The sequence below is a fragment of the Lagenorhynchus albirostris genome, chromosome 4, assembly GCF_949774975.1.
Source record: "Lagenorhynchus albirostris chromosome 4, mLagAlb1.1, whole genome shotgun sequence".
NCBI lineage: Eukaryota > Metazoa > Chordata > Mammalia > Artiodactyla > Delphinidae > Lagenorhynchus > Lagenorhynchus albirostris.
Window position 1 is genome coordinate 122,648,302 of NC_083098.1, and position 18,536 is coordinate 122,666,837.

The 18,536-nt window shown below is 37.1% G+C and overlaps 1 protein-coding gene across 1 annotated transcript in view; it reads left to right on the forward strand.

Moving 5' to 3' along the window:
• UGT8 (UDP glycosyltransferase 8) overlaps positions 1-14,231 on the forward strand; it is a 141,393-nt gene extending 127,162 nt beyond the window's left edge. Inside the window, exon 9 of the mRNA XM_060148641.1 lies at positions 13,501-14,231. Within this exon, the coding sequence (XP_060004624.1) occupies positions 13,501-13,526 (26 nt within the window). The 3' untranslated portion in view covers positions 13,527-14,231. The remainder of the gene's footprint in view (positions 1-13,500) is intronic.
• The last annotated feature ends 4,305 nt before the right edge of the window (positions 14,232-18,536 follow it).

Here is an 18,536-nt window from a genome sequence, read left to right on the forward strand (position 1 = left end):
ACATGGTCCATCCTATTTTTTAAAAGGCAGCTCTTTATTTCACCCAAACTATGAACCCATTAAGATTTCAATAGCAAATGTGGCTACTTTCTTGCTTAATACAAGTACAAATAACTCAGGTCAATATTCCATAGGAAATGTAAGCTGCATTTAGGCACTGCTATTCCAGGACTAACCACTGTTAACACTTTGTACCACTTTGTTGCCAAAAATTTCCATGGGAAACTAAAACTTGATTTCACTGAAGTTTTCTCAGTCTTTAAATTTGTGGACAGAGATTATTAAGGATTACACTTCACCAATTAACATCAACTAGTTAATGTATAAAGATTTATGTAGTAATACTACTAAGAGAATCAAGTGACTAGGCATGGGTTATTGATGCATCAGATAATGCCTCCAAGAGGAAGGAAACAGAGATGTGTTCTGGTCACGCTTCCTCCCTCCCCATTTTAACATACTCCATAAATATTTTATATCTCTAGATGAATAGTCCCCTGCTACAGACAATTGAATGATAAGCATTCTCTTGTGTGAAATTGAATTAGTTTTATTACCAGGATCTAATAGTGGCCTCAGTAGAAACTGGCTCCAACTATCTATTTCTTGGCAGAAGAAAGAATTACATATAAAATATTCTAAAGTGAAAGTTAACATAGGGAAAACGTTTGGCTTATTTACAGTTCATTGCAGATTAATATATAGAGGCTCTTCCGGTGTTCTGCATGGTTTATTGGGCATCTTCATATAGTTTAAGGGGCAATGTGTAGAACCCTATAAACATGTTCCCAGCTAAAATTATTCATGCATGCACTATGGCTTGGAGTCGTGAAGGCTAGCTTGCCCAACTGTCGCTGTATAACACCCAGAACTGCTGTCTGATGACCATCTTAGTCTTACCCACGGGTATTACCTGGCTCACCTGGGAGCAGAGGTGATCAGCCCTAGTCAGGTACATGCCCTTTTAAAATTTTTACAAGATGTCATCCTGCTCCCAGCGCACCTGCCTATTGAAGCAGACAGCACTGCACTGACCTCCCACAGTGAAAGCGACTGTACTCAGGGTCCTTTCCAGGAGTATAATCTTGACCTGTCTTCCAGTAGCTTTCAAAAGCTTGGTTAAGATAAGCCATAGTCATAAAGGACTGCATGGAGATGATATTATCCATCCATTCATCTAGATATGTATTTTTCAAACATTTTTTAGTAGCAGGATACTTTTATCATGTGGGATTTTATGTGCAGCCTGATAAATAAAGTGGAATGAAAGAGGAGTCTACCCAAAGGGAGTCTCTTTTGAATGAGATGGGACCCATGATGCCTTCCATGGCAACCACAGCTCTGCAATGAACAGTTTGAAAACCGCTGCTCTAAATCCGGGGTTGCAAGCCCAAATGCCTTTAGAGGCCTGCTCGGGTGAAGGTATATGAATCTGTGTCTAAGAAACTTTGGGAGTAGTGAGGGATACATGTAAGAAACAAAGATCATATTTGAGTGAAAGCCTTTGGGGAGGTATGTATCTTCTTGTTATAGTATATGCGTACGTGTGTGTGTGTGTGTGTGTGTGTGTGTGTGTGTGTATACACCTTGGAGGATAACTGACAAAACTATATACTGTAGGAACATTATTTAATCTCTCCCATTTTTAAAATGGAAATATTATTACATAGCAAACAAGTTTGTTGGATAATTAATTGATATCATGCATATGAAATACTTATTAGAGTGCTTGGCACAAAATAAGCATTCCGTAACTATTTTGTAGTAACACTTATTTTATAACTGGAAGAATACATGCCAATATGAGAGCTAATGAAGATCATCAATTATGTTTTAGGAATTGATAGCTTTATTTTTTACCTTATAATTCCATTTTTTATTCACTGAGCTCTTGTGAAATAAATTACATACATCATTACATTTCATCTCTAACCACCTCCAATGTGCATCTTTACAAAAATAAGAGCACCCATACACCTACAGTAGCATTAACACATCTGAGAGTAAAAATTTCTAAATGCCATCCACTCCCCAGTCCACTGTCAAACTTTGCCATTTGTCCCCAAAAGGTCTTTCACAGTGTTTGTCCAATAAGCAACTTTAAATGGAAAAAGGCCATTTTTTAGAGTTGCTTTCTATATAGTCTAAACATCATTTGGCCATTTTAAGCAATTAATTTCATACAGGTTGGCTAGTAGAACAGGACAAATGTTAGGCAAACGGAAAGGGCAAGGAAGATACCTGGCTAGAACAGTCTGTTAATGTGGGTTGACAGAGCATGCTCTTCATTGCAATTGGTATTTTAGCAGCTGGAATCCAATGTCACAGGATCAGGAATCATACTTTTAGAATTGATTTCAACGAGTAATATGACAATGAACAATAATACGAACCTGAGAACTGACATCATAGAACAGAGAATTCACGACTATTTCCATAGAAAGAAACTGGTCTGATAATTTATGCATGTAATAGTGTAGCTGGGTGATTTTGTCTTTCATCTCAGGAAGTTCCAGTGTAGTAGACATATTCAGTTTGTGAACGCATTCAAATAGAGAGGAGACATCCTATGAGGTGAAAAACAGAGGAGCATAGAAAGCAAAGAAGTTACTTTTTAAAAACTTTCTAATATTTTCTGTGTAATTGACAGAATTACAATCTAACTGAAAAGACTCAGTACCAGGAAGATACATTGATGCAAAGGAATAAAATTTTAGTAAAATCAATGCAGTTTAAAATTTAGATCTTCTATTAGAAAATGATAAGGCAGAGTGTTATTTTTTGATTTTCAAATGTGGGTGCTGTTTGCTTTGAGTTTTGAGCTGTTGATACCTATTTTGAGCTATTTCCACCACTTGTGGTTTTGTACTTTGTGAGAGACTGACAGCAATCAGAGAAAAGATAAACAAGAATAAAACTGAGCATTGGTTGTCTAATTTACTTTAGCCTGATGTTTTACAAGCTAGCCATTAATTGGAGTGAATTCCCAAAGATTTCAGATCTTTGAAGGTAAGACTAAAATTGTTAGTCATCTCTTCTCCTCTCCTAATTCCTCATCACACACACTCACACACACACTCACACTCACACAGTCCTTGTGAGAAATAATTTGACAACTTCAAGAATCATCAGTGTGATTTACTCTATCATAGGAAGCAATTGACTTATTATGGGTTTGGGGAGCTGAAATCAAGTCAGATGTTTTAACCATTTCCTCTCAGTGTCCTTCCTTGTTTCCTCTGCTCCATGTTTTCTCACTCTAAACGTTCTTTCTGAGTGATCGCATTCATTATATTTCAAGTATGTTAGGTTTTCTTATTCAAAAATATGATTAATTCGAGAAATAATGGAGCACCTATTATATATCAGGCACTTCTATAGGCACTAAGGATCCAATAGTAAACAAGACAGACAAGCATATCTATCCTCATGGATCTTGCATTATAGAGCAGGGAGAGAGAAAATAACCAAAATCACCAGGTGAGAAATATAATATGCAATGGAGAAAAATAAAGTCAAGAAGGAAGAAAGGGAGTTCTGGTGAAGTGGGAGTGGGGAGAGGAGTCACAGGTATAAATAGGGTAGATGGGGAAGGCTTTGACTATGCTGGATGCCTTGTTTGGGGACACTATTTACTAGAGCAAGGGGGAGAATTATATTTACTTTTTTTTAAGAGCAGTTTTAGATTTACAACAAAATTGAGAGGAAGGCACAGAAATTTCCCACACACCTCCCCATGCAGTACATCCATAGCATCCCCCGTTATCAACATCACTCACCAGGATGACACTTCTTTTTTTTTTTTTTACCAAGTATGAACCTACGTTGACACATCACTATTACTTAAAGTCCATAGTTGCGGTTGTTTTGGTGTTGTACACTCTATGGGTTTGGAGAACTATATAATAACCTGTGTCTACCACTACAGTGTCATACTTAGTTTCACTTCCCTAAAAAATCTCCGTGCTTTGCCTATTCATCCCTCCCCAAAACTCCTGGCAACCATTGATCTTTCTACTGACTCCACAGTTTTACCTGTTCCAGAATGTCATACAGTTGGAATCATACTGTATGTAGCCTTTTGGGATTGATTTCTTTCACTTGGTAACATGCACTTAAGCTTCCTCCTTGTCTTTTCGTGGCTTGATAGTTCATTTATTTTTAGCAGTGAATAATATTCAATTATCTGGATGTACTAGGTTTATCCAGTCACATACTGCAGGACATCTTGATAGCTTCCAAGTTTTGGTAATTATGAACAAAGCTGCTGTAAACATCTGTGTGCAGATTTTTGTATGGACATAAATTTTCAACTCCTTTGGGTAAATACCAAGGAGTATAATTGCTGGATCACATGGTAAGAGTACGTTTAGTTTTGTAAGAAACCACAAAACTATCTTCCAAAGTAGCTCTACCACTTTGCATTCCCAGCAGCAACACATGAGAGTTCCTGCTGCTTCACATCCTTGACAGTGTTTGGTGTCATCAGTGTTCCAGATGTTGGCCATTCCAATAGGCGTGTAGTGGTATCTCATTGTTTTAATTTGCATTTCCTTGATGACATATAATATGGAACATTTTATGATTATTTGTGTGTTTGCTTATATGCTTATTTTCCATCTGTATGTCTTCTTTGGTGAGATGCCTATTAAGGTCTTTGGCCCATTTTTAATCTAATTTTTTGCTTTCTCATTGTTAAGTTTGAAGAGTTATTTGTATATTTTGGATAATCTTTTATCAAATGAATCTTTTGCAAATATTTTCTCTCAGTTCATGTCTTGTCTACTTATTCTCTTGATATTGTCTTTTGCAGAGTAGAAGTTATTAATTTTAATAAAATCCAGCCTATCAATTATTTTTTTCATAAATCATGTCTTTGGTGTAGTATCTAAAAAGTCATCACCATACCCAGGATCATTCATCTAAGCTTTATTTTATGTTATCTTCTAGGAGTTTTACAGTTTTGAGTTTTACATTTAGGTCTATGATCTATTTTGAATTAATTTTTTTGAGGGATGTAGTCTGTGTCTAAATTAACTTTTCACATGTGGATATCCAGTTTTTCCAGCACCATTTGTTAAAGAGTCTGTCTTTGCTCCAATGTACTGCCTTTGCACTTTTGTCAAAGATCAGCTGACTATATTTATGAAGATCTATTTCTGGGCTCTCTATTATGTTCTATTGATCTATTTATCCATTCTTTCACCAACTTTAACCACACTGTCATGATTACTGCAGCTTTATAGTAAGTTTTGAAATCGGGTAGCATCAGTCCTCCAACTTTATTCTTCTCCTTCAATATTGTGTTGGTTATCCTGGATGGTTTATAATGTTTTCTACAAAGGCTCAAGTGGGCTAGACTTGGTTTTGACTTTCATCAACTAGAATGAGAAGCCAGTTGATGGTGGCTGAGTTGAAGTCAGTTAGGAAGTTACTGCCATATTTAAGCAAGCTCTGAGCAAGGATACTGCAGTAGGTGTAAGGGGGACATGGTCAGGTTCTGAAAATATTTTGAATGTAGAACCAACAAAATATGGATATTAGGGAAAGGAAAATTTCAAATTGTCATCTGAAGTTTTTGACCTGAGAAAATATGCGAGTGGAGTTACTATTGAAAAGTGAGATGTAAAGAGTTCCAAAGGAGCAAGCTGTGTGTGTGTGTGTGTGTGTGTGTGTGTGTGTGTGTGTATGTGAGAGAGAGAGAGAGAGAGAGAGAGAGAGAGAGGGAGGAAGAGTCAAGGGGGACATTTTGTTTGCAATGCCTATTAAACATACAAATGGTGATGCTGCGTAGAAAGTCTTGAATATAACAGGCTGAGGTTCAGGGGTGAGTTCGTGAGTAGAGATATCAATTTAGGAATTGTCAGCAGAGTATCTCGAGCCATGAGATTGAATGAGATCACTAAGTGAGTGTAGATAGAGAAGAGGTCCAATGGGTGAGCCCTGAGACACTTCACTCTTTAAAGATTGGAAATATGCTATGCAAACAACAAAGAAGATGAAGAAGGAAGCATCACTGAGATAAGAGGAAAACCAAGAAATGATGGTGACCTAGGAAGCAAGTGAAAAAGTATTTTGAGAAAGAATACATGATATACAGGATCAAATGCTATTGATGGGTCAAGTAAAATGATGGCTGATGTTTACCTTTGGGTTTTGGACTACAGGGTAACTGGCAACTTAACTAAAGCTGTTCTTTTGTAGTGTGTGAAGAAAAACCTACCTGGAGTGGGTTCAAGAGGGCATGAGAGGTGTGGAGACAATGAGTGTAGACAACTCTTTTGAGAAGTTTAGCTAAAAGAAGAAAACGGGACAGCTGTGGAGAGGGTTGGGAGAAACAAGAGAATATATTCAATTTTTAAGGTAGGAGAAATAACAGCATGTTCATATATAGATGAAATAGTCCAGTAGAGAGGGAAAATTGAAGCTTGAGAGACACAGGAGAAATTTTGGATTGAGTAGATAAGAGGAGACAAGACTTAGTACACAAGTGAAAGGTTTGACTTTAGCTAAAAGCACAAGCACATCAGCCACAATAATAGAAGAGAAATCATAGGGCACAGATGCGGGAAGGTGGGGAGATAGAATGGTGCAATTATGCAGATGTAAACTTCAGATTGTTTCCTTTCATTTAATGAAATAAGGTCATTGACCCAAAGTAATGGCGGAATTGATGTGAGGTTTTGAGGAAAGAAATACATATAGCCTAGTTATCAGGAGAGTGGCTTAGTAAATGGACTAGCGGACTATAGTATTTTAGCAGGGCAGTATTAGGGAGCCACCTGCTGGAAGACATGATGAATTTTAAAGTGGCTGTGATCTGCGTGTCTGTCATCACTACGTTCTGTCATCGAAGTGCAGGTCTAGAGTGGGTAGAGAGAGCTAGTGTGTGGGTTTTGCTAAGTGAATATCACAAAGGAAGAGAGAGGGATGATTAAAATAATTGGCCAGTGATTTTAAGCTGGTGAATTGACTGAATAAAGTGAAGTGAGAGGAAAGTGGAAGGCAGTGGAAATGTAATATGATCAAAGTATGACTTTTTTTCTGGGGTTAAAGGATTGTTGCCATTGGCGTACATATTAGTTTCCTACTCCTGCTGTAGCAAATCACCACAGACTCAGCAGTTTAAAACAGTACAAATTTATTATGTTATACAATACAATCTTGGATGTGACAGGTCCAAAATATGTCTCATTGGGCTAAAATCAGGGTGATGGCAAGGTTGAACTTCTTTCTGAGGCTGCAGGAAAGAATCCACTTTTTGTTTGTCCATGTTCTGCCTATTATATTTCCAAGGTATTTCCCAGATGAGTCCCCACTTTTCCACCTTTATAACTGCTGACCTATATAGTACATACCCTCTTTTCATTAGTTGCATGAGATATTAAAAAATTTTTCTAAAATGGCTTTATGTCTCTAATCTCACTTCCAGTTAACTAATTTAGCTAGTGAAAAGAGGTATGGATTCTTTTTTTTAAATTGTATTTATTTTATTTTTTGCTGTATTGGGTCTTTTTAAATTTAATTTAATTTATTTTTTTATACAGCAGTTTCTCATTAGTTATCCATTTTATACATATTAGTGTATACATGTCAATCCCAATCTCCCAATTTGTCCCACCACCACCCCCGCCTTGGTGTCCATACGTTTGTTCTCTACATCTGTGTCTCAATTTCTGCCCTGCAAACCGGTTCATCTGTGAGGTATGGATTCTTAAGTCAGATATTTCTCAGTTTGCGTACTGACTTTGAAACTTACTGTTGGACAAGAGAAAAATAATTAAAGCTATAAGATTTTAAACTTTCCTCACCTGTCAAAATGGGACACAACAAAAATTACCCTCTTTATAAGATTATTGCTAGAATTAAATGAAATAGCACCTAGCTAATTTATGGTGTTAAATGATGTCCAATTAATGCTAGTTTCCTTCTTCCTTTTATATTTCTAGTCTTTCTATAATGCAGATTTGAATGTGTTATTCTACCATGAAAAACAAAATCTCAAATAGATCCTCCCTGACTATAGAATGGAAAACAATTCTCTACCATGGCGTACAAATTTCAATGATCTGGCCGTTTTGTACCTTTTCCTCTTCTACCCTCAGTCTCAGCTGGTGGGCTTAAGTTACAGGAACCCCATTGGCACTAAACCACTTGGCTCAATTTCTAAGTAGTACAGCGTCCTGGAAATGGGCTAACACAGAAACTGACAATAGCTCACCAAAAATCTATTTCTTTTGTGTTGTAGCAGAAACTTACCAGCTGCAATCATTACCTGTGCTGTCTCACTCCTTATATTCTTTATATGTTTCAATCTTCTGCAGCAAAATGGGGCCCTGCTTCTGAGTGCTGGGTAGCAGAATTTACATAAAAGTGATGCATGCCATTTCCAGGCTTGGCCCTTAAAGCCTTACATTATCCTCCATGCTCACTTTCTCTTTGTCTGCAGGCCAGATGTGGAGCCTATAAGTTACAGGAGTTTAGATCCATGACTGTTTACATGACCATTGTCCCCCCTCCAACCCACATTAGGTTGTGATGTCAATAAGAACGAAGCTATTTTGGGCATGATAATCCATTGACTTGTATTGTTGATTCTAATAACTGTTGGCCTACTAGACTCACACAAAAATTGAGGGGAGCTTGCAGCTGTAATAAACCCTAAGCTATGTGTCAGTGGTTCGGTGGTTGGGCAATGGGCTACAAGGGAGCAGCTGTAACAGGATGACAGTTGAGATCCATCCTTTATCATGGGCAAATGTTTGGTAAAAATATAACTTTTGATAATGAGAAAGGCAGACCTCAAGCCTGCCAATACTGTCTCTGTGAAAAGAGGTTGGAAAACAGAACATCATTCATGAATAGTGGTTGCTGTTGGATGAGTTTGACCAGGTATTGCAAGAGACAGAAGGGCTCAGAAAATAGTGGGCCTATTTGTTACCAGAAAAGAACAGGAGAATTTTGGAGGCCTTTCTAAGGTAGGAAAGCCAATTGATTCTGAACTTTTATGAGAGACATAAAAGATAAGATTGAAAAGAAACTTTGAGCACAGAAATCCCAGTGAGACTTTTCAGTTGAAGTGAGTTACTGAGCCCCACAGACAAATCAAATTAAAGGTATCTTCTAATTTGGCCTATTGTCCCACCTGGCATCAAGGTGGCCCATTAAGTTGAGAGATGAGGTTTAAGGATGAGCAAGCACAGAAACAGAGCAAGGTCTAAGACAGTACCTTGTGTGTGGTTACGGGCTTGTGAAACTCAAATAAATCAGAAGCCTATTACTAGATTTTTTTTAAACATCTTTATTGGAGTACAATTGCTTTACAATGGTGTGTTAGTTTCTGCTTTATAACAAAGTGAATCAGCTATACATATACATATGTTCCCATATCTCTTCCCTCTTGCATCTACCTCCCTAACACCCTCCATATCCCACCCTTCTAGGTGGTCACAAACCACCCAGCTGATCTCCCTGTGCTATGCGGCTGCTTCCCACTAGCTACCTATTTTACATTTGGTAGTGTATATATGTCCATGCCTCTCTCATGTCACAGCTTATCCTTCACCCTCCCCATATCCTCAAGTCCATTCTCTAGTAGGTCTGGGTCTTTATTCCCGTCTTACCCCTAGGTTCTTCATGACCTTTTTTCCCCTTAGATTCCATATATATGTGTTAGCATACAGTATTTGTTTTTCTCTTTCTGACTTACTTCATTCTGTATGACAGACTCTGGGTCCATCCACCTCACTACAAATAACTCAATTTCGTTTCCTTTTATGGCTGAGTAATATTCCATTGTATTTATGTGCCACATCTTCTTTATCCATTCATCTGTTGATGGACACTCAGGTTGCTTCCATGTCCTGGCTTTTGTAAATAGAGCTGCAATGAATATTTCGGTACATGACTCTTTTTGAATTTTGGTTTTCTCAGGGTATATGCCCAGTAGTGGGATTACTGGGTCATATCGTAGTTCTATTTGTAGTTTTTTAAGGAACCTCCATACTGTTCTCCATAGTGGCTGAACCAATTCACATTCCCACCAGCAGTGCAAGAGTGTTCCCTTTTCTCCACACCCTCTCCAGCATTTATTGTTTCTAGATTTTTTGATGATGGCCATTCTGACTGGTGTGAGATGATATCTCATTGTAGTTTTGATTTGCATTTCTCTAATGATTAATGATGTTGAGCATTCTTTCATGTGTTTGTTGGCAGTCTTTATATCTTCTTTGGAGAAATGTCTATTTACATCTTCTGCCCATTTTTGGATTGGGTTGTTTGTTTTCTTGATATTGAGCTGCATGAGCTTCTTGTAAATTTTGGAGATTAATCCTTTGTCAGTTACTTCATTTGCAAATATTTTCTCCCATTCTGAGGGTTGTCTTTTGGTCTTATTTATGGTTTCCTTTGCTGTGCAAAAACTTTTAAGTTTTATTAGGTCCCATTTGTTTATTTTTGTTTTTATTTCCATTTCTCTAGAGGTGGCTCAAAAAGGATCTTGCTGTGATTTATGTCATAGAGTGTTCTGCCTATGTTTTCCTCCAAGAGTTTGATTGTTTCTGGCCTTACATTTAGATCTTTAATCCATTTTGAGCTTATTTTTGTGTATGGTGTTAGGGAGTGTTCTAATCTCATACTTTTACATGTACCTGTCCAGTTTCCCAGCAGCACTTATTGAAGAGGCTGTCTTTTCTCCACTGTACATTCCTGCCTCCTTTATCAAAGGTAAGGTGACCACATGTGCATGGGTTTATCTCTGGGCTTTCTATACTGTTCCATTGATTCATATTTCTGTTTTGGTGCCAGTACCATACTGTCTTGATTACTATAGCTTTGTAGTATAGTCTGAAGTCAGGGAGCCTGATTCCTCCAGCTCCGTTTTTCATTCTCAACATTGCTTTTGCTATTCGGGGTCTTTTGTGTTTCCATACAAATTGTGAAATTTTTTGTTCTAGTTCTGTGAAAAATGCCAGTGGTAGTTTGATAGGGATTGCATTGAATCTTTAGATTGCTTTGGGTAGTAGAGTCATTTTCACAATGTTGATTCTTCCAATCCAAGAACATGGTATGTCTCTCCATGTATTTATATCATCTTTAATTTCTTTCATCAGTGTCATAATTTTCTGCATACAGGTCTTTTGTCTCCTTAGGTAGGTTTATTCCTAGATATTTTAGTCTTTTTGTTGCAATGGTAAATGGGAGTGTTTTCTTAGTTTCATTTTCAGATTTTTCATCATTAGTGTATAAGAATGCCAGAGATTTCTGTGCATTGATTTTGTGTCCTGCTACTTTGCCAAATTCATTGATTAGCTCTAGTGGTTTTCTGGTAGCATCTTTAGGACTCTCTATGTATAGTATCATGTCATCTGCAAACAGTGACAACTTTAGTTCTTCTTTTCCGATTTCGATTCCTTTTATTTCTTTTTCTTCTCTGATTGCTGTGGCTAAAATCTCCAAAACTATGTTGAATAAGAGTGGTGAGAGTGAGCAACCTTGTCTTTTTCCTGATCTTAGTGCAAATGGTTTCAGTTTTTCACCATTGAGGATGATGTTGGCTGTGGGTTTGTCATATGGCCTTTATTATGTTGAGGAAAGTTCCCTCTATGCCTACTTTCTGGAGGGTTTTTTTTTTTATCATAAATGGGTGTTGAATTATGTCAAAAGCTTTCTCTGCATCTATTGAGATGACCAAATGGTTTTTCTCCTTCAATTTGTTAATATGGTGTATCACATTGATTGATTTGCGTATATTGAAGAATCCTTGCATTCCTGGAATAAACCCCACTTGATCATGGTGTATGATCCTTTTAATGTGCTGTTGGATTCTGTTTGCTAGTATGTTGTTGAGGATTTTTGCATCTATGTTCATCAGTGATATTGGCCTTTAGTTTTCTTTCTTTGTGACATCTTTGCCTGATTTTGGTATCAGGGTGATGGTGGCCTCATAGAATGAGTTTGGGAGTGTTCCTCCCTCTGCTATATTTTGGAAGAGTTTGAGAAGGATAGGTGTTAGCTCTTCTCTAAATGTTTGATAGAATTCGCCTGTGAAGCCATCTGGTCCTGGCCTTTTGTTTGTTGGAAGATTTTTAATCACAGTTTCAATTTCAGTGCTTGTGATTGGTCTATTCATATTTTCTATTTCTTACTGGTTCAGTCTTGGCAGGTTGTGCATTTCTAAGAATTTGTCCATTTCTTCCAGGTTGTCCATTTTATTGGCATAGAGTTGCTTGTAGTAATCTCTCATGATCTGTTGTATTTCTGCAGTGTCAGTTGTTACTTCTCCTTTTTCATTTCTAATGCTATTGATTTGAGTCTTCTCCCTTTTTTTCTTGATGAATCTGGCTAATGGTTTATCAATTTTGTTTATCTTCTCAAAGAACCAGCTTTTAGTTTTATTGATCTTTGCTATTGTTTCCTTCATTTCTTTTTCATTTATTTCTAATCTGATCTTTATGATTTCTTTCCTTCTGCTATCTTTGGTTTTTTTTTGTTCTTCTTTCTCTAATTGCTTTAGGTGCAAGGTTAGGTTGTTTATTTGAGATGTTTCCTGTTTCTTAAGGTAGGATTGTATTGCTATAAACTTCTGTCTTAAAACTGCTTCTGCTCCATCCCATAGGTTTGGGTCATGTGTTTCTATTTTCATTTGTTTCTAGGTATTTTTTTATTTCCTCTTTGATTTCTTCAGTGATCACTTCGTTATTAAGTAATGTATTGTTTAGCCTCCATGTGTTTGTATTTTTTACAGATCTTTTCCTGTAATTGATATCTAGTCTCATAGCATTGTGGTTGGAAAAGATACTTGGTGCAATTTCAATTTTCTTAAATTTACCAAGTCTTGATTTGTGACCCAAGATATGATCTATCCTGGAGAATGTTCCATGAGCACTTGAGAAAAATGTGTATTCTTTTGTTTTTGGATGGAATGTCCTATAAATATCAATTAAGTCCATCTTGTTTAGTGTATCATTTATAGCTTGTGTTTCCTTATTTATTTTCATTTTGGATGATCTGTCCATTGGTGAAAGTGGGGTGTTAAAATCTACTACTTTAAATGTGTTATTACCGATTTACCCATTTATGGCTGTTAGTATTTGCCTTATGTATTGAGGTGCTCCTATGTTGGGTGCATAAATATTTACAATTGTTATATCTTCTTCTTGGATCGATCTCTTGATCATTATGTAGTGTCCTTCTTTGTCTCTTGTAATAGTCTTTATTTTAAAGTCTCTTTTGTCTGATATGAGAATTGCTACTCCAGCTTTCTTTTGATTTCCATTTGCATGGAATATCTTTTTCCATTCCCTCACTTTCAGTCTGTACATGTCCCGAGGTCTGAAGTGGGTCTCTTGTAGATAGCATATATACCGGTCTTTTTTTTGTATCCATTCAGCCAGTCTGTGTCTTTTGGTGGGAGCATTTAGTCCATTTACATTTAAGGTAATTCTCGATATGTATGTTCCTATTCTCATTTTCTTAATTGTTTTGGGTTTGTTATTGTAGGTATTTATTACTACATTTTTGAGTGACTTGTGTTGTCAATGAAACAGTGACAATGAGAAAAAGCCTTTGAATGTTCGAGCTATTAAACAAATTTCAGGCCACCAAGCTTTCTCCAGGAGGAAATGAGCAGTGAAAGCCTGGCACCCCGAAAGGATGGCATTCTTCCCAGTGGAGAATGATGGAAAATGAAGAACCTTCTAAGAAGTTGAGTCCAGGATCACAAAGAACAATGAAAAACTAAGAATGTCTCCCCGAAGGCAGAAGCAGGGTATAATTCAGGAACCTCTACCAAGTGCCAGGACAGGAACCTACATTTACCATGTTGACCTCACAGGATTTCAGAGTCACTGCAGTTAAATGACTGCTCTTGTTATTCCTTTTCAAATGTGCATATTTATTGTAGTTATTTTGTCCCTGCTCTATGTCTATAATCATATATATATATATTATATATATATATATAATCCAAATAAACTTGTTTTCTTAGTACATAAAGAATCACCAGGAATGGCATTTGCACTTGAGGACTGCACATCTGGAGATTCTAGGCTTTGGGTTAGAGGCAGTGTCTGAATGAGACTTTGCCTGTCCCCTTTTGGGGAGGTGGCAAAAGTACTCTGTGTGGAGAGCAAAGGCATGTTCAAAACACAAGGGTGTCAAAGACTGGCTAGTTGTTCACAAATATCGATTTTACTTGGCAGCCAGCTAGACATGACTCCTCAGCCGTTTCATAGGTGGGGCTGTATGACTCATTTCTGCTTCTGGGATAGTGGGTGGAAGTGCTGCCCACCACTCTCAGGTGGCCCCTCACATAATTCTCTCTCCCTTTATCCTCTGGCTACTGCTGAGGATCAGGCAGAAGCCTTAAGGTCCCAGGATATGGCCAAACCACTACATGGACGTAAGCTTGAATGGCTGCCCGCAGCAGAGCTCCTTGATGACCCTCATTACATGGCGATACAAGCAAGAAGCGAACATTTACTATGATAAACCACTGAGATATCTTTTTTCATAGAAGTTAGCCTCCCTGCCAAGCACACGTGAATTCCAGAAGGTAGAGCTAAAGTTCCTAGCTCCCCTTAGAGTTAATCGTGGCCATGTGACTGACTGAGTTCTAGCAAATGGAATATGAATAGATGCAAAGTGTGCCATTTGTGCGCCAGCAGATATGACCGTCCAAGATCTCTCACCCTGTCTGTTGGGTGGATACAAAAAGTAATCATGCCTGAAGAGACAGCAGACCCTCTGAAGGAAGGAACCTGCATTCCTGGATTACTGCATGGAGAAAAGACACGTGCCAACCAGAAATACCCACTTTATGAGAGTGAGAGGTAAACTTTTGTTTTTGTTTGTATCCATCTCGTCTTTTTGTAATAGCACTTAACATTTACCCTAAGTTATAAATGGGCCTTTATATTTCCATTGCCTGCATTTTATTTAGTCAGTTTGCAATGTATCTCCCTGACTTCTCCAGCTAAAAATTCCTGTCAAACTTTCAAACCCTGTCTCAAATCTCAGCTATTCTCTACATTTTTCTTAATTCCCTGAGCGTTTATTTATTCTCTTCTCTAGGATAATCGATAATTTTATATATCTCTTATTGTCTTTATATTATTCAATTATAATTATTAATTTGCATGTCTTCCTTCCTTGACGCTTAAATCATAGAAGGCAGGAGTTTCTGTTTCTGTTTCTACCACGCCTCACACAGAGTAGATGACCCATGGTTTCAAAATGAACAAAATCATTTGTATTGAGATGTATTGTCATCTTATGTGGTCAAAGATACTGAAATGTTTTATGAGTATTGAATATCTATTGAAGAATTATCAAACCAAAAATAGTTTAAAGTAAACCTCATTAAAACAGATTCAGCTTTGGAACAAATAAAACAAATCATCTGTCTGTCTATGTCAGTTTCAGTACATTGGAATCCTAATAATTCTATGACCCTGATGGAAGAGAACAAAGGATGCTATAATGGAGATTCTTCTTCCTACTCATCTCAGGTTAAGAAAGGATCTTAATGATTCCTACACTAACCTATTAATTATTCACAGACGTGGTGATCTGAGTGCTCTATCTCTACTCTAACAGAGTTAGGTTTCAGGCCTCCTCAGGCATGTGCTGTGTCTGGGTTGCGCAAATGCCATCAGTTTAGACTTTTGCAGAGGTTTCTCACCACTTTCTTCAAGGTCTTTTATGACCAAATAGAAACTTTTATTCCACGAAATGAATTCCAGATGTGAGAGAAAGCCATTTTGGAGAAAGGTAATTATATTTGATTTCAGATCTGATATAAACAAAAGAAAACAACTTATACACAGAACTCAATTTCCATTTGATTGGTTCATGTATGACTTATATGATTTCCAAGAGTCTTCTTAAAGTTTTACCTTAATAGTTAAAAAATTTGAATATGAATCAGATGTATTTGCAGTGACTGAATTCTCAAGATTTTTATTTTTATTATAGCACACTGTATGAATGTAGTGAAAAGGCCACAGATTTAAAAGAAATAGCTCATTGGCTCTGAATAGAAAATACCTCAGAGAAAATGTTATCATCAGATCAATTCTGTTTATATTTCTGGATAATACGATGTGTATTGATCACCAAAAGGCAAACAAGATGGACAAAATACCATGAGCTTCACAGTCAGGGCCTCATCTTACCGTTCTCATCTTTTTCTCTGCGTGCTTTCTTAACACGTGGAATAAAGCTCTTATTAAGTGCTCTCTTCTAGATTACCTTTAAATGACAGCCCTAGATACTCCATGTATTTGTGAAGATGAACAAGCTAACAGATACCTGACACTGTTTACACCAAGTTGCCTATATCCTTTGTACCTATGATTAACTTCTTATAAGATATAACTATTGAATTTCACATGGTATTTTGAAAGGTCACCATTTTAAGGAAAAATAAGCTTAAAGAGAGAGATTAGCTGAGTCATATACTTATTACAATAAACCAATAAAAAATGCATCTAGAATTACAATTTCCCAGCCTATACTATTGCCTGTTGTCCACGACTGAATATGTAGGGAATGTAAGCAACATGAAGGTGAAAAGTGTATAATACTCAGTACTAAGGCCATCTGCCACTAATGAGTAAGAAGTCTTTATTTTGTCTCACCCCATTTTCTTCTTTAAAAATTACCAAACATTTGGAAAGAGTGGATCACCCTCGGTTGCTTTATGATTGTTATTACCCTAAATCTTGTTGCTCTGGGCAAGCTACACCGTGATTCACTATTGTAGAGAGAAGAAAGATGGCAATGGTGGAGCTTAAAGGTTTTCATTATTATTATTTTTGAAATGTGAAAGTGGCTTTAAAAACTGATAGGACAGGAATCACAGTAATGTTTACATTCAACATAAAAGCACACTGTTTCTGGCTCTAAAGATGTAGATGTACCAACTATCTAGGTTTTTAACTAATATCCCCTATAATTTATACCAGTTAAAATGAAAAAGAGTTAGACTGCTTTTCTACTTGTAAGAGGAATAGCAAAGAATCATTTTGAATTCTCTGATGCAAGATAGGAATCCAGACAGGTAAATGTTGGTATGAAATTCCATAGCCAGCATTTCACATTCTCTTTTATGCCTTAATTATTTGTACTCAAGTTTTCAAAGTATTTAACTCATGATCTTTTCTATCACAGTAGTCCTAGGCTTCCCCTTCTCCAGTCTGTCCCTTGTCATTATGACAACAGGGACCACAAATTTAACAATTATTAAACTCACCTTTTTATTTCCACCTGTCCCTCCCACCCCCAAAGACCTTGACCTATAACTTATCAATATTCTCCTAAGGTGGAGTACCTTTTGCTGGGGAACTCAAGCCATACCTCAGAGTCCTCCTTCCTGTCTTATTCATCTTCCTTTACCTCAGCCAGTCAGTCCTAGAGTCTGCTCTATCTCTTAAACATCTCTCAAGTAAATTCTCTCCTTCCCACTCTCACTGTCAAAGATTTTATTTAGCATCTTGTTCTCTCTTTTCCAGAGCCAGCCTGTTAATGGGACTTGCTATGTTTAGCCTCTCTCTAATTTTACTTCTTTCCTTCCCTCAAACTTGTGTTTCTGAAACACGTTTCATCTTTTCACTATTCTGATTGAAAACTCTATTAAGTCCTTATCATATGCATCAGAGTTAACTTGACTTACGAGGTCCTTCGTAAGGTGGCTCCACATTACGTTTCTTACACGACTCCCTACCATCACCTTACGTTCCAGCCACGCTGGATCATCACTATTCCCAGATCATTCCACCCTCGACCATGCATTGATAGTCCCCTTCCTAGAATGAGAGATTAGAGAGGTGGTATAGCTCAGTGCTGAAGGCCATGGATTTTGGAGTCAACTTAAACAGGCCTTGAATCTCTGCTCTGCAATTTACTGTCCGTGAGGCCTGATCAAGTGACTTAAAATTACTAAGCCCAACTTCCAGCATCACATCTCTAAAATGGGGATAATAACATCTACTTCTCAGGGCTGACATGAAGATTATATACACTTACTTATATTAAGTGCTTAGCACAATGACTGGAAAACAGCAAATGCTTAATAAATAATTGTTCTTATTCCATTGCTGCTACTGCTGCTATTACCACTATTACTATTCTACTACTGCAGTTGTTTTTGCCTTTAGTTGCTAAGATAGTTTTTGAAATTCTCAGTGACAGATACATCTTTTCCTGAGCTTGTGCTTGATTATTAGAAACAACTGAAGACATTTTGACTGAATTCTTTTAAAATGAGTGATTAGATTTTATAATACTATTCTGGTCATTTGATTATAAAACAATGTTCTAATATTCCAGTTCAGGTGATTGACCTTGAAAACAATTTCAACAGATAGTTGTTGAAAAGTGTTTGGAGAAATATCGGCATCATGAAGTACTTGTATGGTTAGATGATGATGTAATTAACTATTCAATTGCTTTTCTGAATGAAAAAGGCATTATTAATAATTATGCTGAGCCTAGAGGGATAAACAAGGATAGTCCCTGGCAAAGTGCCCCCCCAC